Raw genomic sequence first — 24,450 nt, 5'->3', positions numbered from 1 at the left:
CAGGTGGCCCAAAGGAAAGTGGAAGCAGAGACATTTGCTTGTCAAGCAACATTTCTCAGTGGGGGAAGCATAACTGAGGTCAGTGATTGTTTTGCATCTTGTAACCATTGCTAGATGTTTCCTAAAAATATTTTGTTTTGTTTTGTTTTTATTTTTTTTTTAAGACACCCAAAACCACTGTGATAACTCAGACCCTGATCAAGACTTACTGCTGTCTGGCTCAATCTGGCCAATCACAACCAGAGGTTTGTTACCACAGATCTCCAAACCTGGGAGATTTGTTCCAAACATCAGACAGTGCTGGGAATGATTAGAAAAATGAAGTCTGCATGTAATGTCAGTTGTATATTTTTTAATGATAAAAATATTGCACAATATTTTTGTAGGTGAAATGTAGATACCTTATTTTTAACATGTATATATGTATAGCCTTGAGAAATGTTTAATGCAAAAAAAAAAAATCATGGTGAAATAAAAAGGCAGTATTTTATGATGAGGAATATCCTCTTCTCCTGACCAGCTCCACCTCTCCCTTCTTGTAGGGCCACAAACCTGCTTGCTTGGCTCTGGGCAGTGGGGAGAGAGGAGAAGAGCCAATGAGGGGAAAATAACCAGAGCCCAAAGTGAATAAAACAAAGCAAAACATTGCAAGCTAGCAGCATAGGAGCTGTGTGTTCCCACCATCCCAAACTTTCCACGGATCAACTTGCCTTCCACCTTCAGCAGGTGGCATCCTTACCCCATGCCTGCGCAGTCCTAGAGCACAGACAGGCATTTGAAATGACAAGAACCAAAGAAAAGAAAGGTCTTGGGTTTCAAGTTCTCTTTTTATTGAAGAAAAGAAAAGAAGAAGGAAAAAAATAGATTATTTTGTTTGTTTGTTTCCAAGTGGACGTTATTCATGTTGTCAGTTTGTCTCAATGTCCTAAGGCAACATCTCTGTATACCAAATATCTCCAGGTACATCGGCAGGTCTGTCTTTCCCTGTTTCTCTCTCTGCCTTCCAGGGAGGGGCAGTTTTGAATAAATCTGAGTCCGAAAGCAAGGAAAAATAACAGAAAAAAAAGGACGAGGCCAAGACAAATTTTGCAAGGCCTGTGTTGAGTTTATCTATTTAACAGTCAATGAAACAACTTATATTCTTATTGGTCTGTTTTTCTAACACTTCCAACCCTCTCCCTGGAGATGAGCAGTTTTTTGGAGGTGGTCCTTTCCTCCTGCACCTGTCCCACTCCTTGGGGTGCACAGAAGCTCTGCTGTAGAGGGATGAGAGGAGGAAGCCCCACCTTACCTCTCCACCTAAGCCATGGATGATGCCACCACTTCCTGCTCCAGTGGTGACTTTCTGCGGGGATGCCACGATGCCCGGTCACGGTGTGGCACATAGGAGTGGGAATGTCTTCTCAGCCACCGCTTTAAACATCCCAAGCATCCCGTCTCCTTTCTTCTTAGACGAGCCCATGTGAGAGAGGTGGGGGGAAAAGGATCGGCAAGGGATGGATCTCCCCTCAAGGTTGGGTCTCCCCCAGTGATCTACGGCCAGGCTGCACCCCAACAAGGCTCCCACTGGTGTCGCTTCTTGTGGTCCACAAACAAACCTCAATCTTGGCCCTTCATGGTGGCTGCTGGGCGTCCTTTCACACCTCCCATGGCAGAGCAGAAAGGGTTCCGGCGTGTGGCAGCAACCCAAAAGCATCCTGGTAGGGCTTGTCCCCTGCAACCCCTCCCCACACTCTGCCTCCTCCTTGCTCTCTTCCAGGTTCACTTCTTCTCCAGTCCTACCTGGGAAAGCACATGTTGTCCTGAACCTATAGCTACTATACTCTATGAAGTAATATTCCCCCTCTCTGCTGAGAACAATACAAAAGTTACTCTGTCTTACCAAAGGTTTCAAAAGAAACCAAACACTTCTCTTGCTCTGTTCCGATTTAATTTAATCATTTCTTTAAAACGTGGTTTTGTTTTGTTTGTTTCATTTGTTTTCCGGAAAAAAAAAAAAAAAGTCCCTTTCTTCCCTTTCTGCTCAGACCTCTGTCTGAAGGTCAATAATGTCTTGTCCCACCAGGGGAATGGTGGCTCCTGTTTTCTCCCACTCCACAGTTTTTAGTTCTAGGGGAGACTGTGCCACAGGTTCGATGTCCTTTTTAACCCATGATGGTGGGGACTGGACTTTCCTGATTCCTTCCCAGGGTCTCTTGTTTGGTGTCTGCTGTTTTTCTTGCTGCAAGAGGAGGAAGGTATAAAAAGGAGAGAGAGAAAGAAAGAGTAGTTAGTATCATACAACAAATAAATTGTTTTCATCTCCTTCTCTTATATCAAAGGCATTTTTTTCTGTGAAACTCCTGATTCAAAATAAAGTGGTGCTTCAACAAAAATTGCACTTGGTGAATAAACTGTCTATTTTCAGGAAGAAAATACACATTTTTTGTTCTTTCCCATGGCTATCTCTATCACCTAATGCCTAGATATTTCAGCTTTCAGCTGAAGTTTTTGCCACTTGTATTTCCACTAAAAAACTGAATGTGGTTATGAGAATTTAAGATTCTTTTCTCCCTCTGCAGAATATCCCCACATAGAAATCCAGATTACAATGAGGCTTTTGTGAACATACATCGGCTGCATTTTGTATAGATGTGAATAGATTCCTTATGTCGCACAGCTATTTATAGGCTATTTAATTGCAGCAAAACATGCTAACTATTTAGCCAGTGAGCCCATGCTGTTTGATGGGCTGTATCATCTGCTCTGAAACTGGAAGCATTTCCATCAACTCCTCACCAAGCCTTCGAGGCTTTATCAACTGCCATTAGCCCAGTCTCATGCCAGCATCCCACCATGGATATCAATCTAGAGACCATCTTTCAATGTTTCTGCTGATAAGACACTGGGGAGAACTTAGGGTCTGTAAAATGGGTGTATTCTTCAGTGTGTCTATGAAGGGAGTTCATGCAAAGACTTTAAATGAGTTGTTCCCATAAGTTTCTTGCCCCCCACACACCGCACACTGTTTCTCACAGTTCATTATCCCCAAAAAACACCCCAGCACTGGGTGAGAAAAGGCTTCTTTGCACTTGAGAGGAGCACAGAGCCCTTTCGAGCCATCTGCTGAAAGGAAAGTAGCTGTGAGATGAACACGTGGGAAGAAAGGCAGCTGCGTGGAGGGTGACAATGAGGACAGAAGAAGCTTGGGGATAAGGCGAGGAGACAGACATGCAGGTGACATGCAGCCCAGGAGGAGTCATAGCTCGATGCTGTCACCTAATTGTGTTGACTTTAGGGAGATGAAGCCACATGTAGACTGCAGTGTCATCATCCTACTCCAGGATGCTGCGGATTGCTGTAGCCCCATAGGAAAACTAAATACCCATCCACTACATGCTAATCCACCTGTCTTAGCTTCTGATTTTGCCCTTATCTAAGAGACTTTTGTTAAGTCTGTTTTTTTCCCCACCTCCATACTGCAACACCAATAGGAAAGACACTGTAACATTATCCCTACAGACACAGTTTTCATCACGTCCCTCAAGCCAGGAACTTTACTTTTCCACACTCTCACCCTTAATATAAAAATAAGATACGTTTGAAGTTTTCTCCTGCATGCTTGCAGCTGCTCACAGGTGAGGTCATCTGGTGGCTAGAGAATGGCAAATGTAGAATCATAGAATCATTTTGATTGGGAAAGACCTTTAAGCTCATCAAGTCTAACTGTAATGAGCCATGTAAACCTGGTCTTCTCCATGTGAAGTGAAAACATTCTGACACTATCTTTATTTCAGTTCAAAGGGGGAAAAATAACTTTCTTTTAAAGTCCTTTTGAAAGAGAATTGTGCATTTATAAAGTCAAGTTTTGGAAGAATACTGTTCAGAAGAATGTAAACCAGTTCTTTAAATCTGCAGCTGAGGTTTTCATTAAACTCTATGACACAGAGCTTTTCATATGCTGTTGGTGTTCATTATTCTTGCTTTATTCCATGATGTAGCACAATGGCGATAAATACTAGTACGAAAGGAAAGTTGATAAAATTGTTGTCTTCTTCCATTATCTATTTTGGAACTTATTTAAGAACCACTACAAGAAAAAAACTGAAAACTTTTTATCTCTGTGTGTGTCTTAATGAGACAAATTTGAGACTTGCTGCAGTGAATTGCTTCCTACAGTGTTTTTGCAAGCCATTAGGTGCCATGGAAAGATGCAGCAAGAAGGTACACATAAGGACAAAAGCACATATAGAGCAAAAAAATTGAATGAAACTAAGAGATTTCCAAGAGGCAAAGAAAAAAAAGCTTTCAGAATAGCTCTTCTCGATGAAAAATATTTTGTTTTGCCCCACAGTTGTTGTAACACCACAAGTTTTTGAAGTCACCAATGTCCACAGTTGTATTATTAAACAGAAAGCAGCACAAATGATTGTGTGCACAAAGTTTATAAATAATTCCATATTTTCCCTCAACTAAAATCCCTTCTTTGATGGCATTATTTCTGGACACCTTCAGCATCAGGTTGTTCTATTCCCAGCCAATCTCTGTTTTAACAGTCCCTCCGTCTGCCATGCTCCTGACCTTCAGCCTATCCTCCGTGTTGTGAGGATGAAGGACCCAGATCTGATCACATATGGTGAATGTGATCAGCAAAACTCAGAGCCATTCTTGTCATGGACTGCCTTTGATGTACTGAGCAAGAGCAGCTGCCAAGACATTCAGGGAACAGAAATTGAGGGGCAAACAAACAAACAAAACCCCAAACAATAAATTATGAGTTAACAGCTACAGAAATAGCCTCTGATAGATGTGTCACTGGGCAACAAGACCTAAGGGTTCCGGTAATTATTCAATGGCAATAAAAACCGGACATTAAATGTTGTCAGTTAATCAGTGTAGATAATATAGAAAGAAGGAGAGAATGAAACAGAAAACATGACTATACCATTGCATAACTCCACTCTACACCTGAATCTGGAATATTACGTGCTCTCCATTGACTTCCTGATAGAAGGATATAGGGGAAGTGATAAGGGTGGACATTTTACAGCCATGAACAAAGTTAAGAAGCGTGTTCTGTAGGAAGAAAGATTACACAGACTACCACATTTCAGTCTTGAAAAGAGATTATGGATGAATGTGAAAGAGGTCTATGAAATTCTCAGTGGCTTGTTGACAGTAGGAACAAACTACTGAAGATATGTATCGTCTCTTCAACACAAGAACCGTAGAGTATGATGAGACACCAACAAGCGCTTGGCTGAGATTGAAGCCCAGGAGCTGGTCCTGCACACAGTGTCCATCTGAGATGCAAACCACATTTCCACAGCTCTCTGTTGATGCTTAAAACTTGCAAAGCTATGAAAAGTGTGTGGAAACATTTAGAAAAGCAAGATCCATTCAGTACTATGAAGTAAAGTGACACCATTCTGCATCCATGGGTCTTTAAGCACAAATCACTGGAGGTTTGGGGATCTTTGTCAGGATGCATTACCACATGGTTGTCCTGCTCTTTCATTTTTCCAAGATGCTTTAGACTCTGCTATGGAGAGGAGGCAGGGCCAGACTGGCCTGGGTTTTGACCCCATATGGCTGTTCCTATCTCAAATATCAGTGTGGTAACTTATCTAGCTATGACTGTGGCAAGTTTAGCGACCCCAAAGACATCTACCACAGCTAGAAGATGAAAAGTTAGCCTCAGGAGACCAGCAAGTGGAAAGAGGAGGCTTGCTTTTAGTTTACTAGTTCTTAGCAAGTAATTAGATTTCTCCAGTGATGATGGGAGCAGGGGTGCTCTCTCAGTGGTGGGATGCATCAGCTGTACACCATGGTGCACCAGCAGATCACAGAGCTGCATGCACAGCTGCGAAACTGAGCATGGGTGCAGAAGAACTCAGAGTCTGGTCGGATCTCCAAACACGCTAAATACAATCAGCCTGGCTAGGCTCTGGCAAAAATGCTGGGAGACAAAAGAAAATCTTCTCCTGTTGGCAAGAGGCACCCTGGGAATTGGTAGCAGGCTCCTGGGAACCGCTCCCTTTTTTTTTCCCTCCATATGCAAAAGGTTTTTATTGGGTCTTGGCCCCTTGAACAGCATATAGAAACAGCCACTGGGCTCATAGTTCAAGTCTGGCATTTTCCTCCAGCCCTACTGTGGAGTCTTAACAATCCTTGCAGACAGGACTAATGCACAGAAAAGAAGAAATAACCTGGAGAAAGGGTTGTGTAATCTGGCTGTAAAAGGCGCTGGTGCTGGCCCAGGGCCTGGAGACTTGGAGACAGCCAGGAATGGCTCAAGACAGGAGCTGAAAGCAGTGAAGGCTGTTCTGCCAGTAACTCACAGAGACAGAGCCATTACTCTGGCCTGACACAGCCCATGAGCTTCTGGCCATTGTAGGGGTGGAGAAATCTTAATTCATTCCTGCCTGGTGCCAGGACAGCAAATCAGAATGCCCTGGCAGAGAGGTGGGAAGGGAGGGAGTGCCCAGACCCAAGACTGAGGCAAAATCTGCCATTCATGGCATGCTGGAGGTCTTCATCACCCTGGTGGCAGTCAGAGTCTCCTTCATTCAGCTGTGGCTTTCATTTTGGCTGCATATCTTCAAGGCAGAGGGAGAGGATTTGAGACAAAAAACATTCAAGATGCAGTGGCAAAAAAAGCTAACCACAGAATCATAGAATCATTTCAGTTAGAAAAGACCTTCAAAATCATGGAGCTAGACAGTTTGCCTAACACTGTCATTAAAACACGTCCCTAATAACCTAGTCTATGCATCTTTTAAACACCTCCAGGGATGGTGACTCAACCACTTTCCTAGGCAGCCTGTTCCAATGCCTGTCAGACTGCAAGGAGTCACCTGTGCTGGACTCATGGTGACTATGGGAAGGTGATGGTTGTGAAGTGAGGTATCTCCCTACCATGGGTTCTTCTGTACATTGTCTCTCTGCTGCCATCAAAGGTCCATGCTGGCTTCATTCAGAATAACTGGATCCTAGTGCATCTCATCGGCTTAGGAGCAGCGCCAGTGTATTACATAAGGCCAACAGCATCCTGGCACGCATCAAGATTAGTGTGGCCAGCAGGAGTAGGGAAGTGATTGTCCCCCTGTACTGAGCACTGGTAAGGCTGCACCTCAAATCCTGTGTTCAGTTTTGGGCCCCTCATGACAAGAAAGCCCTTGAAGTGCTGGAGCGAGTTGAGAGAAGGGAATGGAGCTGGGGAGGAGGCTGGAGCACAAGTGTGATGGGAGCAGCTGAGGGACCTGGGGGGTTCAGCCTGGAGAACAGGAGCTGAGGGGAGACCTTCTGATCTCTGAACTGCCTGAAAGGAGCTTGGAGCATGGAGGGTGATGAGAGGAAATGGCCTCAAGCTGTGCTGGGGAGGTTTGGGATTGAATACTGGGAAAAATTTCTTCCTCGAAAGCGTTGCCAGACACTGGAACAGGCTGCCCAGGGCAGTGGTGGACTCACCATCCCAGGTGGTGTTTAAAAGATGTGTAGATGAGGTTCTTAGGGACATGGGTTAGTTGTAGAGTTAGGTTATGGTTGAACTTGATGATCTTGAGTGTCTCTTCCAACCAAAATTATTCTATGATTCTATACATATGGCACGGGAGATTGACTGATTGTTCTAAGATGCAGCTTTCATTTCACACTTTTGTTGAACATGATATAATGTCCAAGCTGCATCTCCTTGTGTTTGTTTTTATTTTTTGTAGTGTTTTTGTTTTGTTTGGTGCTTTTTTGTGTTTGTTTTCTTGCGCTTTTTTTTTTTTTTTTTATATATATATATATATCTACTTTTTATAACCTGATGAGCACATCAGTGATTTTAAAGAGCACTCCAGGATAACTCCCCTGTAACCAGCTACTCCCATGCTGTTTTCATTGCTGCTAATGTCAACTTGAAGGATATTTCATGACCCAAATGGTCTCTCCCCATGACATTGATGACTCTGGGTCTGGAATGAAGTTATTCAGACTATATAGCAGGGAATCTGAAAGATAAATGTGGCTCACATTGTCTAATCCATCTTTAGATCAATGCCAATGAAAAGTGATTAGAAAATAGGAAAGCTGTCTTGTTTTTCTAAAAAATGATAAATTTTCCTTTCCTTGTTTGAAACAAGTAGCTGGAGTTTCTTCATTTTGTGCTACTGAACTAAAAAGAAGTGTTTTTTTTGGTATTTTGTTTGTTTGTTTGTTTTTGTTTGTTGTTGTTGTTGTTTTGTTGGGTTTTTTTTGTTTTTGTTTTTTTCATTTAGGAGAAAAGCAAAATAAAAGGAAGTGGCTGTCTTTGTTCAGAATTCCATTTTTTTATAAAGAGAAGAAAGAAGTTGTAGTTTTAGATTGTAATGATGGAAATCAGTTAGGAAACTTGAAATACCCAGCATTTACTGGGTCATAAAAATATATCTTCTGTTTCTGTATCCTCTTAAGTTCAGATGGTCTAACCTGCAGGGGTTGCTGTGAGCCAAAGTCTAGTGAGGCTGTGAACAGCTCAAGGTGAACAGGCACCGAATAAAGGTCTTTCACAGACCCTGAGGAGTTATTTTCATTGATTCATAAACTGTCTTCTGCCTCAAGGTTTTAGAAAAAGCCCATGGTCCCACCAGCATGCAGAATAAACTGTTCTCCAAGCTATTTTGCCATTAATTCATCTGGTTAACATACCATTCTTTTTGTGGGCAATGCTTATGGTGTACTCAGGAGTACACTTCACCAGGTAGACATGGAGGACTGGGTGTTGCCCAAAATGCTGAAATCATTCAAAGTTGTCCCATGCCTCACAGAGGCACCTAGGGACTCCAGAAGGGGACCAAGAGTACCAAAAGCATGATTCTTTATAAAGCCCTTTTTTAACCAGCCTAAACATAAAGGAGTTTCAGTCTTCTGGTGGCCACTGCACAGTTTTAGAACAGCTGATAGCTAGCTGGCTTCAAAAGGCATGGCAAGAGCCGACTGTTGGTACAGAGGATATGGGGAATAAGATATTTTTCTGAGCAATAGGGAGTAACTGATGCCTGATCCTTGGGACATGAGGTATCAGATGATCTACAAGAGGAGGTGAACTGCTGATTGATGGTATATTTGGACACCTGACAGCTGACAGATGGTTTATAGCTGGATGAATTAAGGTTTGACATAATTTTCATAACAGAATTTATTGCAGTAATTATTATACTTTATGTAGCATTCCTCACTATAAAACTTACCCTAAATGGTCTTTTGAAATTTGCCGGTTACCAAAGAGGATTAAACACATGGCACAGAGGAGACACCCTACCCATAAGGGGAGCTTTCCTTGCAGAGGCATAACAGCCTGAGGGGTGCATCTTCCCAATATTTTAATTCCTCAGTGAAGAACGAGCCTGAGTTTGATGCAACCCCCACTCCTCAAGCTCTTTCAACCCCAGCCTCAGCCCATGCAATGAGTTTCCCATGGACAGGAGCCAAATTTTCCCACCTGGGAGCAGGGCTGCCAGCTCCCCAGTTAGCTGGCAAAAGGACAGGTGGTCACCAAGAAAGTGAATTAATTCTGCCATGCAGCAGAGCATGTCATAGAGACACACAGCCCTGACTATTAATGAGCTGCAATATTGATCAATATTCCTTTCTTTTTCACTACTCTGTTAGATGCCAAAACAAGTGCTGGTGGAATGGATATATCCTCCAGGTGTCCAAAGAGAAAACCTAAGAAAAATCTCAGCTTGAAAAGAGAAAGTGAGTAGTCGAGACAGAAACGCTGTCTAGAAGGACATAAGAAAATTTCATAGAATCATAGAATAGAATCACAAAATAATTTGGCTTGGAAGGGACCTTCAAAGCTCATCCAGTCCAACCATGAGCAGGGACATCTTCACCCAGATCAGGTTGCTCAGAGACCCGTCCAGCCTGGCCTGGGATGTCTCCAGGGACGGGGCATCCACCACCTCTCTGGGAAATCTGAACCAGGGTCTCACCTCCCTCATTGTAAACAATTTCTTCCTCATGTCTGGCCTGAATCTCCCCTCCTTTAGTTTAAAACCATCACCCCTTGTCATATCACAACAGGCCCTGCTAAAAAGTCTGTCCCCATCCTTCTTATAGACACCTTTTAAGTACTGAAAGGTTGCAACAGAAAGGCAGAAAGAATTTTCTTTGTATTTTTTTTTCCACTGGGTTTCAGAGCAAATGCTTTTTCAGGACCAACAGAGAGATGGGACTGAATTTGAGACCTGAGTAACAGACAATCAGATCCTGTTTGTGGGCTCCAGGACAGAGCTCCAGCCAAAGCAAAAGCCATTTGAGCTGCAGAAAGCTGAACGTAGTAACTCACTAATAAGAGAGAATGAGAAAATTGGAAATTTGCAGAGTTCTGTTTGGCATGACTTTCGCTGACCTTAGCACAAGTAAAGAGCAGCTGTTTAAAATGAATGCAAAGACAGATGCCAACAAGAGAGGAGTATGTAGGTGATTCAAACTTCCCTAATGGAGCTGGATCAAAGGACTCCTGCCGAGGGGGAAGGCAGGAGTGTCACTTCCATCGCTTTCCAAGCTGGTGCTAAGCATAGAAGAAACAAAGCTTTCGCTTCCTTTAATGGCTGCAAAACCTTCACTTTCTTACCATGCTGTTGCAGAGCACGTCAACCCCTCCCAATGTCCAGCCCAAGCAGTGGAAATTCTTTAGCAATTAACTCACAGGGAGGAGCAGTGTTGGAGATGCTTTACCGTGACATTACAGACCTGCACAGGAAAGTATTTCCGCTGTGGTACAAACTAGCTTGAAAATAGCCGCTACCCTGCTTTAATGTGCAGAGCTCCCAGCTGCAACAATTTAGACCTTGAGAAGTGTGTGTATTTAGGAGGTAGCAGGGAAACAAAATTGCATGTTGGAGCCTACAGTCTGCCAGGCAAAGGGCAGACTTTTAAATGGAGAAACAAACTTGCAGCAAGGTTTCCAACAATGGGAGTTCTCTTTTCCTTTATAGTTTATCTTTTATATTTATTTATTTATTTATTTATTTATTTATTTATTTATTTATTTATTTTCCCGGCAATCACATAGGTAAAGAATAATTCAAATTGGTGGAAGAGATTAGGAAGGAAGAACTCTGCTGTCTGAGTCAGTACCAACCTAATGTTTCAATATGCATCCAGTTAGGCAGAAAAATGTACCTTAAAGCTCCTATAAAGACATATATATGATCCCTATGCAAGCTACTCACTGCTTATTGTAACTTTAAAAAATGAAGGCTTGGTGGATCCTGGACACTAAGTTTTTAATTTTAATCACTTAGGAGGTGTGTTGTGGATAGCTGGGGGTTTTTTAATGCAAATCCTGTTGTGATTGTCTCCAAGCCTTTGGTTCTTTTAATGCTTCCTGGCTGCAAATAAGTTGTCTAGGAGATAAATATTCAACAAACACAGCTCATTCAGTTTTCTGCTCAGGGTCTACAGAAGCTTCCAGTTTGTTCTGGGATAAAGTGGGAGAGCAACAGTGTACAACCTCAACACATAGGCTGGCTGCAAGTCCTTTGGGAGAAGGATGAGCAGAGTAATCCCAGCTGTTCCTGAGATACCCTAGATTCAAAGTCCCTTCAGGTAGACAGAGATAACCTGCCCCAGATTACATCATAACAGCAGCAAAGGAGTCTTGTCTACAAGCCTGTAACTTCCTTTTTTAGTAAGAGCTGTTTTTTTCAAAAATCATCTCCATCTTCCTTGCCTAATCTGAATGTGAAGACTGCAAGAGAGAGAGAAGTTACCATAACCTATGGTAAGGTCATACAGAGATCTTTTAGTGCCTTAGAAAAATGACTTTTCAACTTGAAGTCATCAGATCTTGCTGTATGTCAGTCTACTGATATCTTGATTACCCCGCACTGAAAAGTTAGCTTTGGATAACAGTGTCTGCATCCCTGATTAGTTCACAAAGCCACAAATGACTGAGACCCTTTTACTCTGCTTTGAGCGACCTGGTCTAGTGGAAGGTGTCCCTGTCCATGGCAGTGGGTCTGGGACTAGAAGATCTTTAACATCCTTTCCACCCCAAAGCATTCTATGATGATTTTGTGATATTTCCAGCTCTGCCTGTAACTACTCTGTGACAGTGGGCATAGGACAGTCTTCTTTATCTTTCAAGTATACATTGCAGTAATGCTTATCCAAAGTGTAAATGTGTCAGAATACATAGAGAGAAGGAATATATGTGCAGGTACAAACCATCAGGTCTTTGATGAAGACCCCTTAAAAATAAGGTTTTACCGCTGAAACTGAAAAAAATTCTCAGCAGTAAACACATTTGGTGGTTGAATTTTCAACCCCTCTTCGTATAGAGACAGAAGACATGTTTCTTCCATTGGTGCTTCCTTCAAATGTGACAATCATAGAATCACAGAGTTGTAGCATCATAGAAGAATTTGAGCAGTTCATAAGAGAGTTCAGTGTGATGTAGCAGTCAGTTTTGGCCAGTGCACCGTAGTACAGAGAGGACTAGCATTTACATCAAAAACAAACCCCCAAAACAATCCCTAAAAAGGGTCAGCACCATTCCTAGGAATTCCCAATGGAGTTCTGTCCTATACAGACGTTTACTTTAAGCCTCAGCAACATCTTTCTGACCTTGGAGTTGAAGGAGGAGAGGAAATGCAAGAGGATCAGAAAAAGCATCATATCATGGAAAGGACTGAGGGCAATGGGACGTGTTGCCAAGAGAGGCTGGGAAACTGCCAGAGATGAAGAGAGACTTGGTAGCTTGACTTTGTGGTTGTTTATTTAAAAGATAAATCAAAGATATAGCAATGCAGGCAAATGGACCTGACCCAGTAAAGATCCCTTCAGTTCTTTGATGCTACACCTGAAGGGGTTCAGGGGTATTCCAGGATCCTTACGACCTTGTTCATGCCCCAAAAGCAAGGAGTTTCCTGCTGGTGAAGTAAATGTTTTCAGATTCATCCATCATGGAAGAGTTTGGGACAGGTCTACAATGCTCTTAAATGTAAAACAAAAGACAGACTTATGCTAACATTAGTTTTATCACATACACCAGAAGAAATGCTCTGTTGTTTTATAACCTAATCATACTTAAAAGATAAAAACGTCTTTTGTTGATATTTTAATCCCTGGTATCTGCAGCTTGCCTCTCAGGACAAGCTGAAGATGGGACATGATTTCCAAAGGGGCCACCAGCAGCAAATGGTAGAAAAATGGGGGGAAATGCTATTCATTTTTCTTTGTACTGCTTTGGATGTTGCAAAACCAATACCCACTACTGACTTGTCAATACTGATCTTTGCAAGTTCACCCTCTCAGGTTACATTCAAGGAAAAATCCCAACTTCAAAAAGATTCAGACAAAAGGCAAAGGCCACCTCCACAGCTTCTTTCCAGCAATTCAAAGCTTTTTGATGCTGACACTGGCATCTTTAATTCTAGACAGATGCGTTTCTGAAATGTCCTGCACATCTCAATCCATAAAACTCTCCTGCAAACATGCTACAGTTTAGCTTTTACATGGTATTTAAGCATTTCTGATTTTACAGCTGTGTCATACTTAAATAATAGGGGAAAAAAAAAAAAAAAAAAAAAAAGCAGAGAGATGGAATTCAGTGCTTTGTGATTCTGGGCAAACATAGGCTTCTCTGATCTGAACCTGACTGCTAGATTCACTATTCCTCTCACTCTGTAACACTGGACAGTCCATAATGACACCTTGTCACACACAATAAAAGTAAGATTTGCTGGGACCACATCTCTGGAACTCAGTACAGCAATGCTGTGAGATCTGAAGGGCTCTGCTTCCATAAAGAACCAAACTAAGCCTCTTGTTTAATCACCCTCTTAGCTCTGGTCTTGCCTCTAAGGGATTCCAATCAAAATAAGTTCCACTAGTGTAGTCTTGGTCATTCTGCAGGTGACTGTGCATCCTTGATTTGACATTGCTTAAAAGCAACTGGGAATGTCATAAACAGCTCACCTTGCCCCTCTCCTGAGTACAGGTACAACCCAAATTTAACTTTTTACTGCTGGCCTGGGTCTGCTACTTGTTTTTCCCTTCTATTGGAGCTGATATACTTCCTTGCAACCTTTTGTCTCCTCCCCAGCAGGCCTAATGGGCTGACACATCATCCTGCCTTTGCTTATTTGTGTTATCCATGTCGCCAACTACACAGGCTCCTGATACTCATTTCTAATACCAAATATCTGCCTCTCTGAAAGACTGCAAGATCCTTCCCTCAGACTGTCTCTCTCAAAGTCTTTTCTTGTTCTGGCAGTTTGCTCCTGTGAAGGAAAGTCGTGTATATGCTCATCAACTGCCACAAATACTTAGCATGAAGTTCCCAAGAAGTTCCCAAGAACTACTGCCACCATAGAATCATAGAATCATTTTGGTTAGAAAAGACCTTTAAGATCATCAAATCCAACTGTTAACACTGTCAAGTCCAACACTAAACTATGTCCACAAGGACCTCATCTACACATCTTTAAACCCCTCCAGGGATAACAACACCACCCTGGGCAGCTTGTTCCAATGCCTGACAACCCTTTCCCTGAAGATATTTTTCTGAATATCCAAACTAAACCTCCCCTGGTACAACTTGTGACCATTTCGTCTCATCCTATTGCATGTTACTTGGGAGAAAAGACCAACACCCTCCATGCTCCAAACTCCTTTCAGGTAGCTGTAGGGAATGATCACAGCTTAAATCCCACTGCAGTGGCTTTCCAAAATAACTATGCCCAACACTGCTGCCTTGGCTTCCAACATAACTCCTGCAAGTGGGACAGAAGATTCCTGCTGTCCCCACCTTCTCTCCTGTCCCTTTTCCACCTCAAGGCTCTTCTGGCTTCCAGTTGCTAGCTACGAGTGGATGGAGATGACCTTAATGGGGGTGACAAGAACAGACAAAGGGAAGAGACTAACAATACAACACAGATGCCATTCACCACAAACAGACATCAGGACAGACATTCTCCTTCTGAGCTGCTGACCACTCTGTAGATAAGCTAGTGGTACCTCTGTGACTCTTCATGTCCTGTGTGGTGCCCATACACTTTCGGCAAAATGCATGGGCAGAAAAACAAGGTAAAGCACTCAATGAGTGCTCCTAAATTTTCCTGCCTCTTCCCATGCTCCTGCTGGCACTAAAGAGCTCTAGCAAATGATGACTCTGCAAGTGTCTGACTCACCTTGCTGTCCGTTGTTGGAGATTCCTTCTCCTTCTCTGCGTGCTGGAGTTTTCTGTTCAGGTCTTGGAACATGTCTTGGTGACGTTTTCTTGTGTGCATGATTTTCTGAAGCAAACACAAGTGACACAGGTCAGCAGCTGTACAGAAACAAGAAGTCTTCCCCCCAAAGTTACATACATTATTAAAATGTCCCTCTGTCTCCCTGAAGGTGCAATCTGATGAGCCTAAAATACCTTCATATTCACTGAGGACCCAGTGTAGCACTGCCTTTATTTTCAGGATGAGATAATGGGACAAAGTGAAAAGACTGATTTTTGACCATATGGTTACCATAAACCTGAAACTGCCAGCTGTTTATGCTGCATAATCTGTTTTTGACTGGCAATACTCTACCAACTAGACCTAGGAAGTTTTGCTGACCTTCATTAACTGACACCTGACCCAATGCCCACTCTGTTCTGAGTGTGTCTTCTTTGCAAATGTCTTCAGAGCTTACCCAAACAAGTAGAATTTGGGTACAAGAAGTTTCATCAGAAACTCTTCCACAAATTCATTTTCTTCATATTTTGGCCCTTCTGCATTTCAGTCCTACCTTCTACTGCTCAGAAGAAGAGGCAGGACTAATTTCCATAAGGATTTCTCTGTGCATGTAAAAGCACATTGAATATGGCTTTTTTGTGTTCTGCCAAGTGATATATAATCAGAGAAGGTGGCTCAAATAGAATCACAGAATCATTTTGATTGGAAAAGTCCCTAAAGATTGTCAAGTCCAACCATTAACCTAACACTCTGACTAAACTATGTCCCTAAGAACCTCATCTACATGTCTTTTAAACACCTCCAAGGATGGTGACTCCACTGCTTCTTTGGGCAGCCTGTTCCAATGCCTGACAACCCTTTCTCTGAATAATTTTTTCCTAATATACAATCTAAGCCTTCCCTGGCGCAACTTCAGGCCATTTCCTCTCAGTTGCTACATGAGAAAATAGACAAATAGCCTCCATTCTACAATCTCCTTTTGGGCAGCTGTAGGGAGCAAGGTCTCTCTTCAGCCTCCTGTTCTCCAGGATAGTTTGGGACCAACCTGAAGTGTCAGCTTAGCTGTTTTGGAATAAGCTGCCAGCTTTGAAGGGAAAGGATAGGTCTGCCTAGAAGGATGTAGGGCAAACCAATATAGAATCTTGATTTACAGGTGTTTACACAGAAGCTACTGGTCCATAAATTAAGCATGAACCAATATAAACCACCCATTTGTTTAGCTGCAGAAGGTAAGCTTTACCAGGCATCCAGCACAAGCCTTTTAGCCCATCATTTTTAAACCCTTGAAGAAGCTCTTTAGCAAAGGCAGCACTTCTGTAAAGGTGTCAGGAATAAAAACCAAACAAACAAACATCATTTCTCCTTCTCATCCTACCCTTCAAACAAACAAACAAACACATTCATAAAGGGATGTACTCACCTCAAAATCTAGCTCTGCATACCGGGATTTCCGCCTCTGGGTATTCAAGAGAAAAAGAGATGAGCAGAGGTTAGTAAGGCATTGATGCTGGTGAGTGGGCACAAACTCAAACACACAGTAGGGAGAGTCCTTTGCCTTTTTCTTCTTCCTACACTTTGACATGTTTTTCTGGCTCTTCATGATGGAAATTGCCAGCCATTTAGAGTGATCCCTACCAAAACACACTGAGCACCAAGGAGGGCTAAGCACAGACTAAGCATGGGAGTTTGGCCAATTCAAGCCTCTGTCCTAGTGATAAGCTTGCAGGTGGTTCTGTGAATGGAAATCACAGAGGTTGAACCAGCTCATCTACTGGAGCTTTTGAGCACCGGTCAGTCAAGACTGAAATTTGGACAGCAATGGCTGAGACCTATTTTCTACCATCATAGGGAAGAAAAGACACAGATGCTGGAAAGTGCAAAACCAGACATCAGCATAAGATCTATGGTCTAGGAAAATGTGCTAATACATGTAATGAGTTACGACAGATCAGGAGAGGCTGTATTTATGCAAGACCTCTGCCATCCCTCTGAAGCTAAGAACATTATAGGGCATGCCTTAGGGACATTTTACACCTGCAATCAACAATCTCATCTGTTTGATGACTGAAGCCATCAAAATGAGAAAGAGAGCAAGAACACAGAAGGAGAAGAGGTAATGTAAACCATCTTCCTTGCATTAAAATGAACAGTCTTTGACAAACTAATATTTTTATTGAAATTTACATTGCCTGTAAGGCTAAAGACAGTTTATCCAGCAATGGAACACATCTCTGGAAGTCATGAAAGATTTTAATAATTATATTACAAAATAGTATCATATGCCAGTGATCCCTCATGAAAATATAATACTGCCACTGCATGGTGGACTGCATTTGGTGTAAGGTGCTTCTCTTGAAACACCTGAAGTAGCCACCATCAAGGCATCATTTTGGGCTGAGAACAATACAGTAATTCACATGCTTACCTCCAAGGAGCTCATGGAGAGGGTGGAGACGGTCTCACTCTTGGACACCACACCTGAGTTCCCTGAGTCACCTGTGTCACACAGGCTGTTGGGAATCTGTGACTCACTGGGGATATTTTGTGGTGCCAGCTGCTGCTGTTGTTGTATCATGGGGGAACCTTGCACCTCAGTGCATGTCATGGTTACAGGCTCCCGTGGAGGACTCTTGACAACAAAGCCTGGGTCAGTAGCCATACTGAGGTGGATGAGTCGTGTTTGTGGCATCTGGTCAATATTGATGCTGTATTTGCTCTCATCTTTGGGTGGTTTGGCCCGTAAGGTAGATGTGTTGGTAGGCAGAATGACATAGCTGGTGTCCAGTGTTTGCTCTTGAGCTCGGGAGAGTTCTGAGTCCAACTTCTTGAAGATGTCCCCATCACATATGTAGATGGATTTAGGTGGTTGGTTCTTGTCCTTCTTCAGAGTGAGACTGTGATTACTGAACTCATTCAGGTTGATGGCCCCCAGGTAGTGTGGTGAGCCCTGAAGATGCATCTTGGAGACATTGGCTGGAAGACTATTAAAGTTTGATGACCCCTTCTGGTGATTGAGTTTCAATTTCTCTTCATCTGGCAGTGATGGACGCTTCAATGTTCCTGTGATCGTTGAGGTCCTGCAGGTGGTGATGTCTTTATTCAGCACTAGGGAGACAGATAAGTATCCTTAATATCTCACCTAGGTTTTTGTTAACACATCAACACACCTACCAGAGTCACACCATGCCAGCATGTTCTCTTGGACCTCTCAGAAAGAGGCTATGGTGGAAGAACAGTGTTTTATACTGTTTTTTGTTTGTTTCTTTGTTTCTTTCCTTTTTAATCTAAGATACTGAAGATAAAGCGAAAGTTACAAAAGAAAAAAAAACCTTTCTCATTTTAAGAGAGTTCTCTTTGATGTGAATTTTCCTACACAATCACGGCCAAAACTTCCAACTAGGGCAAGATATATTATCATGTTGATAATAATATCTTGAAAAGCAAATACTCGTATGTATATATGTAGTAAATGCAGTACACTTACATATGTGAAAAATACATATATTACTAGCCTATGGAGATGCAGAATTCTTTAAGATAAAAGGTTGCTTTCATGACAAAAATTATTTTGATTCAGAAAATAGATGAAATGCAGCATTATCAATGATTTCAAATGTATTTTTAATTTTTTTTAATTAAAAAACCCTTGCTGAATTGCTTCAGGTTGCTCATTTCCCTTGAAGAATTTCAGTATCAATAATTTTGTATTTAAAAATACACCACGTTTTGTTATACATTTCTAACTGTTCTCCAAAAAAACTTACATTCTAGTAATCACAGAAAGCCTTTGTGAGAGCTAATTATTTAGTGTTTCTCAGTTTCCCTTGAGGAAAGACAGGAGTGCCATGAATATTCCTTAATAGGAGAGGCAAATCTCAAACTGAAGATGAGGTGAACATGCCAATTAGAAGGTATATAAAGAACACACAGACACTCATTCCCACATAACACTGCCCACAACAAGACATCTGTTCCTTTTCTAGACACAAAAATCTATTGCTCAGTTGATTTCAGGCTGCAACAAAGATCTTAGGATGATAATGACATCAGCCTCAATGTCTCCAGGAGATGGAAATCACAAACTGTGGGGCAGGAGCAAAGTGGTGCAGGACTGAAAGCTACTTACCCAGTATTTCGGCACTGAAAAGGAGAGAAAAATGTCCCCCTTTCACCCATCTCAGAAGGAAAAAGAAAAAAAAAAAAAGGTTTTTTACCAATTTTTTTCTCAATGGAACAGAGAACAGGGTCTTTGGTGTAACCTGATACTATCCAGCTGCTCCACCTCAGACAGAGGCAGGACATGATATAGACGTCCTATGGAACTGAGGACGCGCTATGTTTTCTGCCACCTCATACTGACAGTGATGGGTGCTGGAAGAGCAAAGCTCCCCTCAAAGACTACAGAGCGGGCATGGCAGGATGACAAGGATCCAAGGACAATAAAAGAACTTTTAAAAAAGGTTTTAAAGCTAAACACACTGGCTGTAACTATGGCAGCTGTGGTCGTCTTGACAGTGCTGGTGAACAGATTAGAATGAATCAGAGCATTACAGTGTATTCACAGCATACACTGCAGGAAGATGTTACTGAAGTCAAACCATTTATTTGGGACAGTCGTTAAGGTTTATTGATTCAGGATTTTCTCCATGTTCATATGCAGAAAGCAGATTTGGAGAGGTTTGCAATCCTCAAGCATGGAGTGGAGTGAGCTTTCAAAGCTGAGTCACAGACATGGTCCTAACAGTGAACCCAAGGGAGGAGGTTATGAGAAGTATCAGGCATACCTCCAGTCCATCAAAACACAGAAGCTGGTGGCTCCAGGAGAAATAACAGCCAAAAACCAATGGAAAGATTTATATTTTTGATAATTCAATAGGCAGAATTAGTAGGATGATGCACCCTGTAGAAGGGTCTCTGAAATAGGGACCATTATCAACTACTTAGCTTGGTGCCAACTAACAGCACTTTATCAGAGGAAAAATATCTCTTCAGGCAGGCATCAACAAAAAAAAACTTCTGATCCAGGGTTTTCTGCCCTGAAGTCATATGAAAACAATCAGCTCCTTTCTTTCCTCTGGGAAGCTCGATTTGGGAGCAAGAAACTCAGTAACAAATCCAAAAAGGCTCCCTTATTACAGGAGTCCAGGATCTGCCTCAGTTTCCAACAAACAGCTGTGTAGCTGGGTGTGTATGACAATGCCCAGCCTGGATGCATGTTCATTGAGTGTGCATTCAAGTCAGATCTGGTCTCACATGCCATGTTTATCGCACATGATTTTTTTTTGGAAATGAGATCTTTGGTGTCAAAAAGGAAGGAAGAAGATGGACGAGAAGAGTGAGGCAGCTAGAAATTAGATTAGAGAGTGTGAGACAGAGAAACAGAAAGAAAAAAAATGGACAGACCCTGAAAAGAGATAAATGGACACAAAGAGACCATGAAATAAGATATTACAGGGATAAGTGAGATAAATATACCGTGACTGTGATAAGCATAGGGAGGGGGAGCGAGGCAGAGAGAGGGAAGGGAAAAGATAAATAAGATATAGATAGATATTAGATAAATAAATGGCAGTGACAGTGATAGACAATACACAGAAACACAGTGACAGAGATAAACATTGACAGAGATAGAAATACATAAATAACAGGTACAGCAAGACAGACAGCCGAGGACAGAGATAAATAAGTGATTGCAAGATAGGGAGAAAGAGATGAATTATAGATAAACACATTAGAAGCAGATAAATAAATGATAGATTAGATAACAAAAAAGATAAATGAAGGGGACAGGTAGCTGTGTATAGAACAAGAAAAACGGAGAGAGGGATGGAATGAAGGAAGGAAGGAAGGAAGGAAGGAAGGAAGGGAAATAAAGAGAGAGAGAGAGAGAAAGAAAGAAAGAGAGGAAGAGAGAGAGAAAGAGAGAAAGAGAAAGAAAGAGAGAAAGAGAAAGAAAGAAAGAAAGAAAGAAAGAAAGAAAGAAAGAAAGAAAGAAAGAAAGAAAGAAAGAAAGAAAGAAAGAAAGAAAGAAAGAAAGAAAGAAAGAAAGAAAGAAAGAAAGAAAGAAAGAAAGAAAGAAAGGAAGGAAGGAAGGAAGGAAGGAAGGAAGGAAGGAAGGAAGGAAGGAAGGAAGGAAGGAAGGAAGGAAGGAAGGAAGGAAGGAAGGAAGGAAGGAAGGAAGGAAGGAAGGAAGGAAGGAAGGAAAGGAAAGAAAAATAAATTTCCCATGATGGTAACTCAACACACAATATGTACCATCCTTGGCTAGGGGAGATCCTGGTTTGGAAGATATGAATCAGATGCAAGTGTCAAGCAAGCTAGTAAGTCTCTTGCTTGGGATAGGGGAGAAGTCTAGGAGGGTAAATTAAAGCCTAAGTATCTATAAAGGGTGAGAAAAAAATCCCCAGCCAAATGGTCAGTCATGCCAGGACCAGGAGAGGAGAAAATCTGCAGAGACAAACAGGTAGCAAAGGAGAATCCAGATAGCACAGACACCCCCAGGGGAACAAGAGAAAAGGGAGTTATTGGAGAAAGGAACTGTCAACTCATGCAGAATTTCGGGATCAAAATGCACATGTGTGACTGAACACACAGCAGAAAGGTGAAGGCAATGGAGGAGAGACCTGACCCAACTCCATATGTACTGGTAGCTTACGACTGCACTGGAAGTGTGCATGGAGCCAGGTAAAGTGGTGGGAAGGTTCTCCAGATTCCAGACCTTCTCAAAGACACCTCCCCTGAGCACAGAGCCATCAGAGGTTGGTGTGACCCCCTTGGGCAGGAGTTGCTAAAGCAAAAAAAGATCACAGTAGGAAGAGATGGATCCAATCTCTTCTTCCTTGATACGCTTCTCTGCCATTGTGTTACATGGGCCACAGGTAAGAAATAATATGTTGGAGGCAAGGCTTAATCTTAGTTAAAAGGTCAAAAGAGCTACAGGGAAATAGGATAAGCAAAGCATAAGGGAGAATTAAGGGTCTTGCTTTCTTTTTGGCCGGGGTTGAGAGTAAGGGCAGCACACAAAAGTACATGCAAGCCACTAAGACACACACAAATAAAACAGAAAGGTAAAAAAAATGGCCTAGTTCAATCCCCAAACCAGGTCACTTGTTGATTCTCACCTGTGATGTGCTCACCTGATCTACAAGCCATATCCACGTCCTTCTCAAAATCGGTCTGAAAGACAGAGAATACAGATCGTGGTCAAAAGGAGGTGGTGGGGCGAAGACATTTTGAAAATGCAAAACCTCACTTTAATTAGCAGTGCAGACACAACCAGAAGAGTGGAAGAGCAAGGTTTTGCTCGGGCTTTGAAACATGGCAAACACACCGCTTGTTCCCACTTGTGGCTTTTGTACCCCAGGCAGTGAGAACATTGCTTTTCAGCTGGATTCATCTGCTCATCCATATGCTAATTTCTAGAACAGGTTTATGTGCATTCCTAAAAATAGGGGACAGGTTCCTGGCCTGATCTGCTTTGGATATATCACCCCACATATAGTCTAAATGGATTCTCCTCCACTCATTAAAAAGATCTGGGGATGAGAGTTGTGAATGCTTCATACCCACTGGGCTTTCCTGTGATCTATCACCAAGTCACATGAAGTGGAAACAAGTCCCTGCTTTTGAAACTCTTAGTGTATAAAATCAATGGTACCTGCAGGCACAAAGGCTGAATAACTTTTTCAAGCATTCTGTACAGCCAAATGAAACTCCTTTTTTTTTCCCAGTATGAGTTAATCTCTTTTTCTAAAGCTTTTAGCAGATAACATTTCAAAGAACTGGATACACTGAGTCACAGTGGGCCCTGTGTTTTCATGGAGTAATGGAAAAGTCACAGACTAGCAAAAGGCAGAGAAGTTCACTAATTATTTCTAGTGTCATTTCAGAAAGAAGACACTTAATATAATTATATTAATGTGATTAAATGCACTCCAGTTTAATACTACGAAGAGCTTGAAAAAAAATCCCCATCTCCCTGGGATAAACACTTTAATATTAGCAGGTTGAGATCCAAGAGTTTTTGAAGAGCTGGTTGAGGAATAATCTCAACCTTCTTTATGCTAATTTCTTAGTAAATTATTTGGGATACCAAATAAATCTGAAAAGAACAGTAGAGAAAGAAGACTAAACTAAAGTTTAAATGGGCAAGTGGGATGACACAGAAAAATATAATCTCATTTTCCTGCTAGAAGTTCCAGAAATATGTAACTGAACAGCCTGTACTAGTTCTACTGATAGAAAAATAAATAAAAATAGGTTTATATTTAATACCAGTCAACAAGATTTTGTGGAAAACAGTTCTACTCAGCTAAGCTTCTTTTCACTGTTGGGCAGATTCTGAGATCACTAGAAAAGGTAACAGCAAAAATGCCATTCTGCAAATTTTTAGTTATTTTACAACCCAGTCACTGTAAAATAACATTATCTCCCTCTAAAAATATCAGTGAGGAGTCATAATTCACTTCTAGATTCTGGAGTTTTTTGTGCTTGAATGCAAAGAAACTGTAAACTCTTTACTCCTCAACACATCCATCAGCAGTGCAGAAGTAAATGTAATCTCGTTGCTAAAAATCTTGTAGCTGACACAGAATTTTGCAAAGTGGTTGATAATGAGTGAAAACAGGGATTTATGCAGAAGCAGAAATCTAAAATTTCAGAATACAGTGGTTGGATGGTGACAATAGAACAACAAATATAGCATCCACATTTTTAAAGGATGGTAAGAGTCTGAATGGCATGTGGAAAAGGGTTATATAAATAATTTGAAGGCAAATGTCTTGCAGAGGGAGAATAAAAAAGCTTAGTGTGTTTAACTCATTGAAAGGAAGATTGAGACTGGATATGATTATGGTGTCTGTTATTGAAGGAGTGAAAGTACTAGGCACGCAAGGGGCTTTCTAATTATACATAAATAGGCACAGCAAGAACCTGTCTGAAAATGAGAAGACTATGCATCTAAATTAGAAATGAGGCCCCTGTTTTTAACAAACACCTATGAGGTGTAATAGAATTAAGTATCATTTGATGTCTTGACTTAAAAATTTTGCTGTTTGAAATGAGACCTTGTACCCAAGCACAAGCTACTTAGCACATGAGTGACCGGAAAAACAAAACCAAACACCATTGTGTTATGATATAGTTCTAATATTAACTAGACATTTTCAGAAGTTGTTCAAATATTGTGATTGCCTTGATGTCCTTACCCCAGCCTCAGAAATAAAATGCCTCTTATATTATCTATATCATAACAGCGAAGCAG

At 41.7% G+C, this 24,450-nt stretch overlaps 1 protein-coding gene across 15 annotated transcripts in view; it reads right to left on the bottom strand.

Annotated features, from left to right (window-relative positions):
* Nucleotides 1-808: 808 nt before the first annotated feature.
* Nucleotides 809-24,450, bottom strand: part of ADGRB1 (adhesion G protein-coupled receptor B1) — a 290,622-nt gene continuing 266,980 nt past the window's right edge. For 10 of the 15 annotated variants that reach the window (XM_065054576.1, XM_065054574.1, XM_065054575.1 and 7 more), the window contains 5 exons: nt 22,310-22,364; nt 17,614-18,293; nt 16,609-16,644; nt 15,150-15,254; nt 809-2,221 (listed from right to left, as the gene is read on the bottom strand). In XM_065054576.1, the coding sequence (XP_064910648.1) occupies nt 2,024-2,221; nt 15,150-15,254; nt 16,609-16,644; nt 17,614-18,293; nt 22,310-22,364 (1,074 nt within the window). In that variant the 3' untranslated portion in view covers nt 809-2,023. The remainder of the gene's footprint in view (nt 2,222-15,149; nt 15,255-16,608; nt 16,645-17,613; nt 18,294-22,309; nt 22,365-24,450) is intronic. The other 5 variants (XM_065054578.1, XM_065054583.1, XM_065054586.1 and 2 more) reach the window with 1 other exon arrangement.

The sequence above is a fragment of the Columba livia genome, chromosome 2 (assembly GCF_036013475.1).
Source record: "Columba livia isolate bColLiv1 breed racing homer chromosome 2, bColLiv1.pat.W.v2, whole genome shotgun sequence".
Taxonomy (NCBI): domain Eukaryota; kingdom Metazoa; phylum Chordata; class Aves; order Columbiformes; family Columbidae; genus Columba; species Columba livia.
Note: the sequence above shows the minus strand (reverse complement) of the source record. Positions and strands in the feature narration are given on the sequence as shown.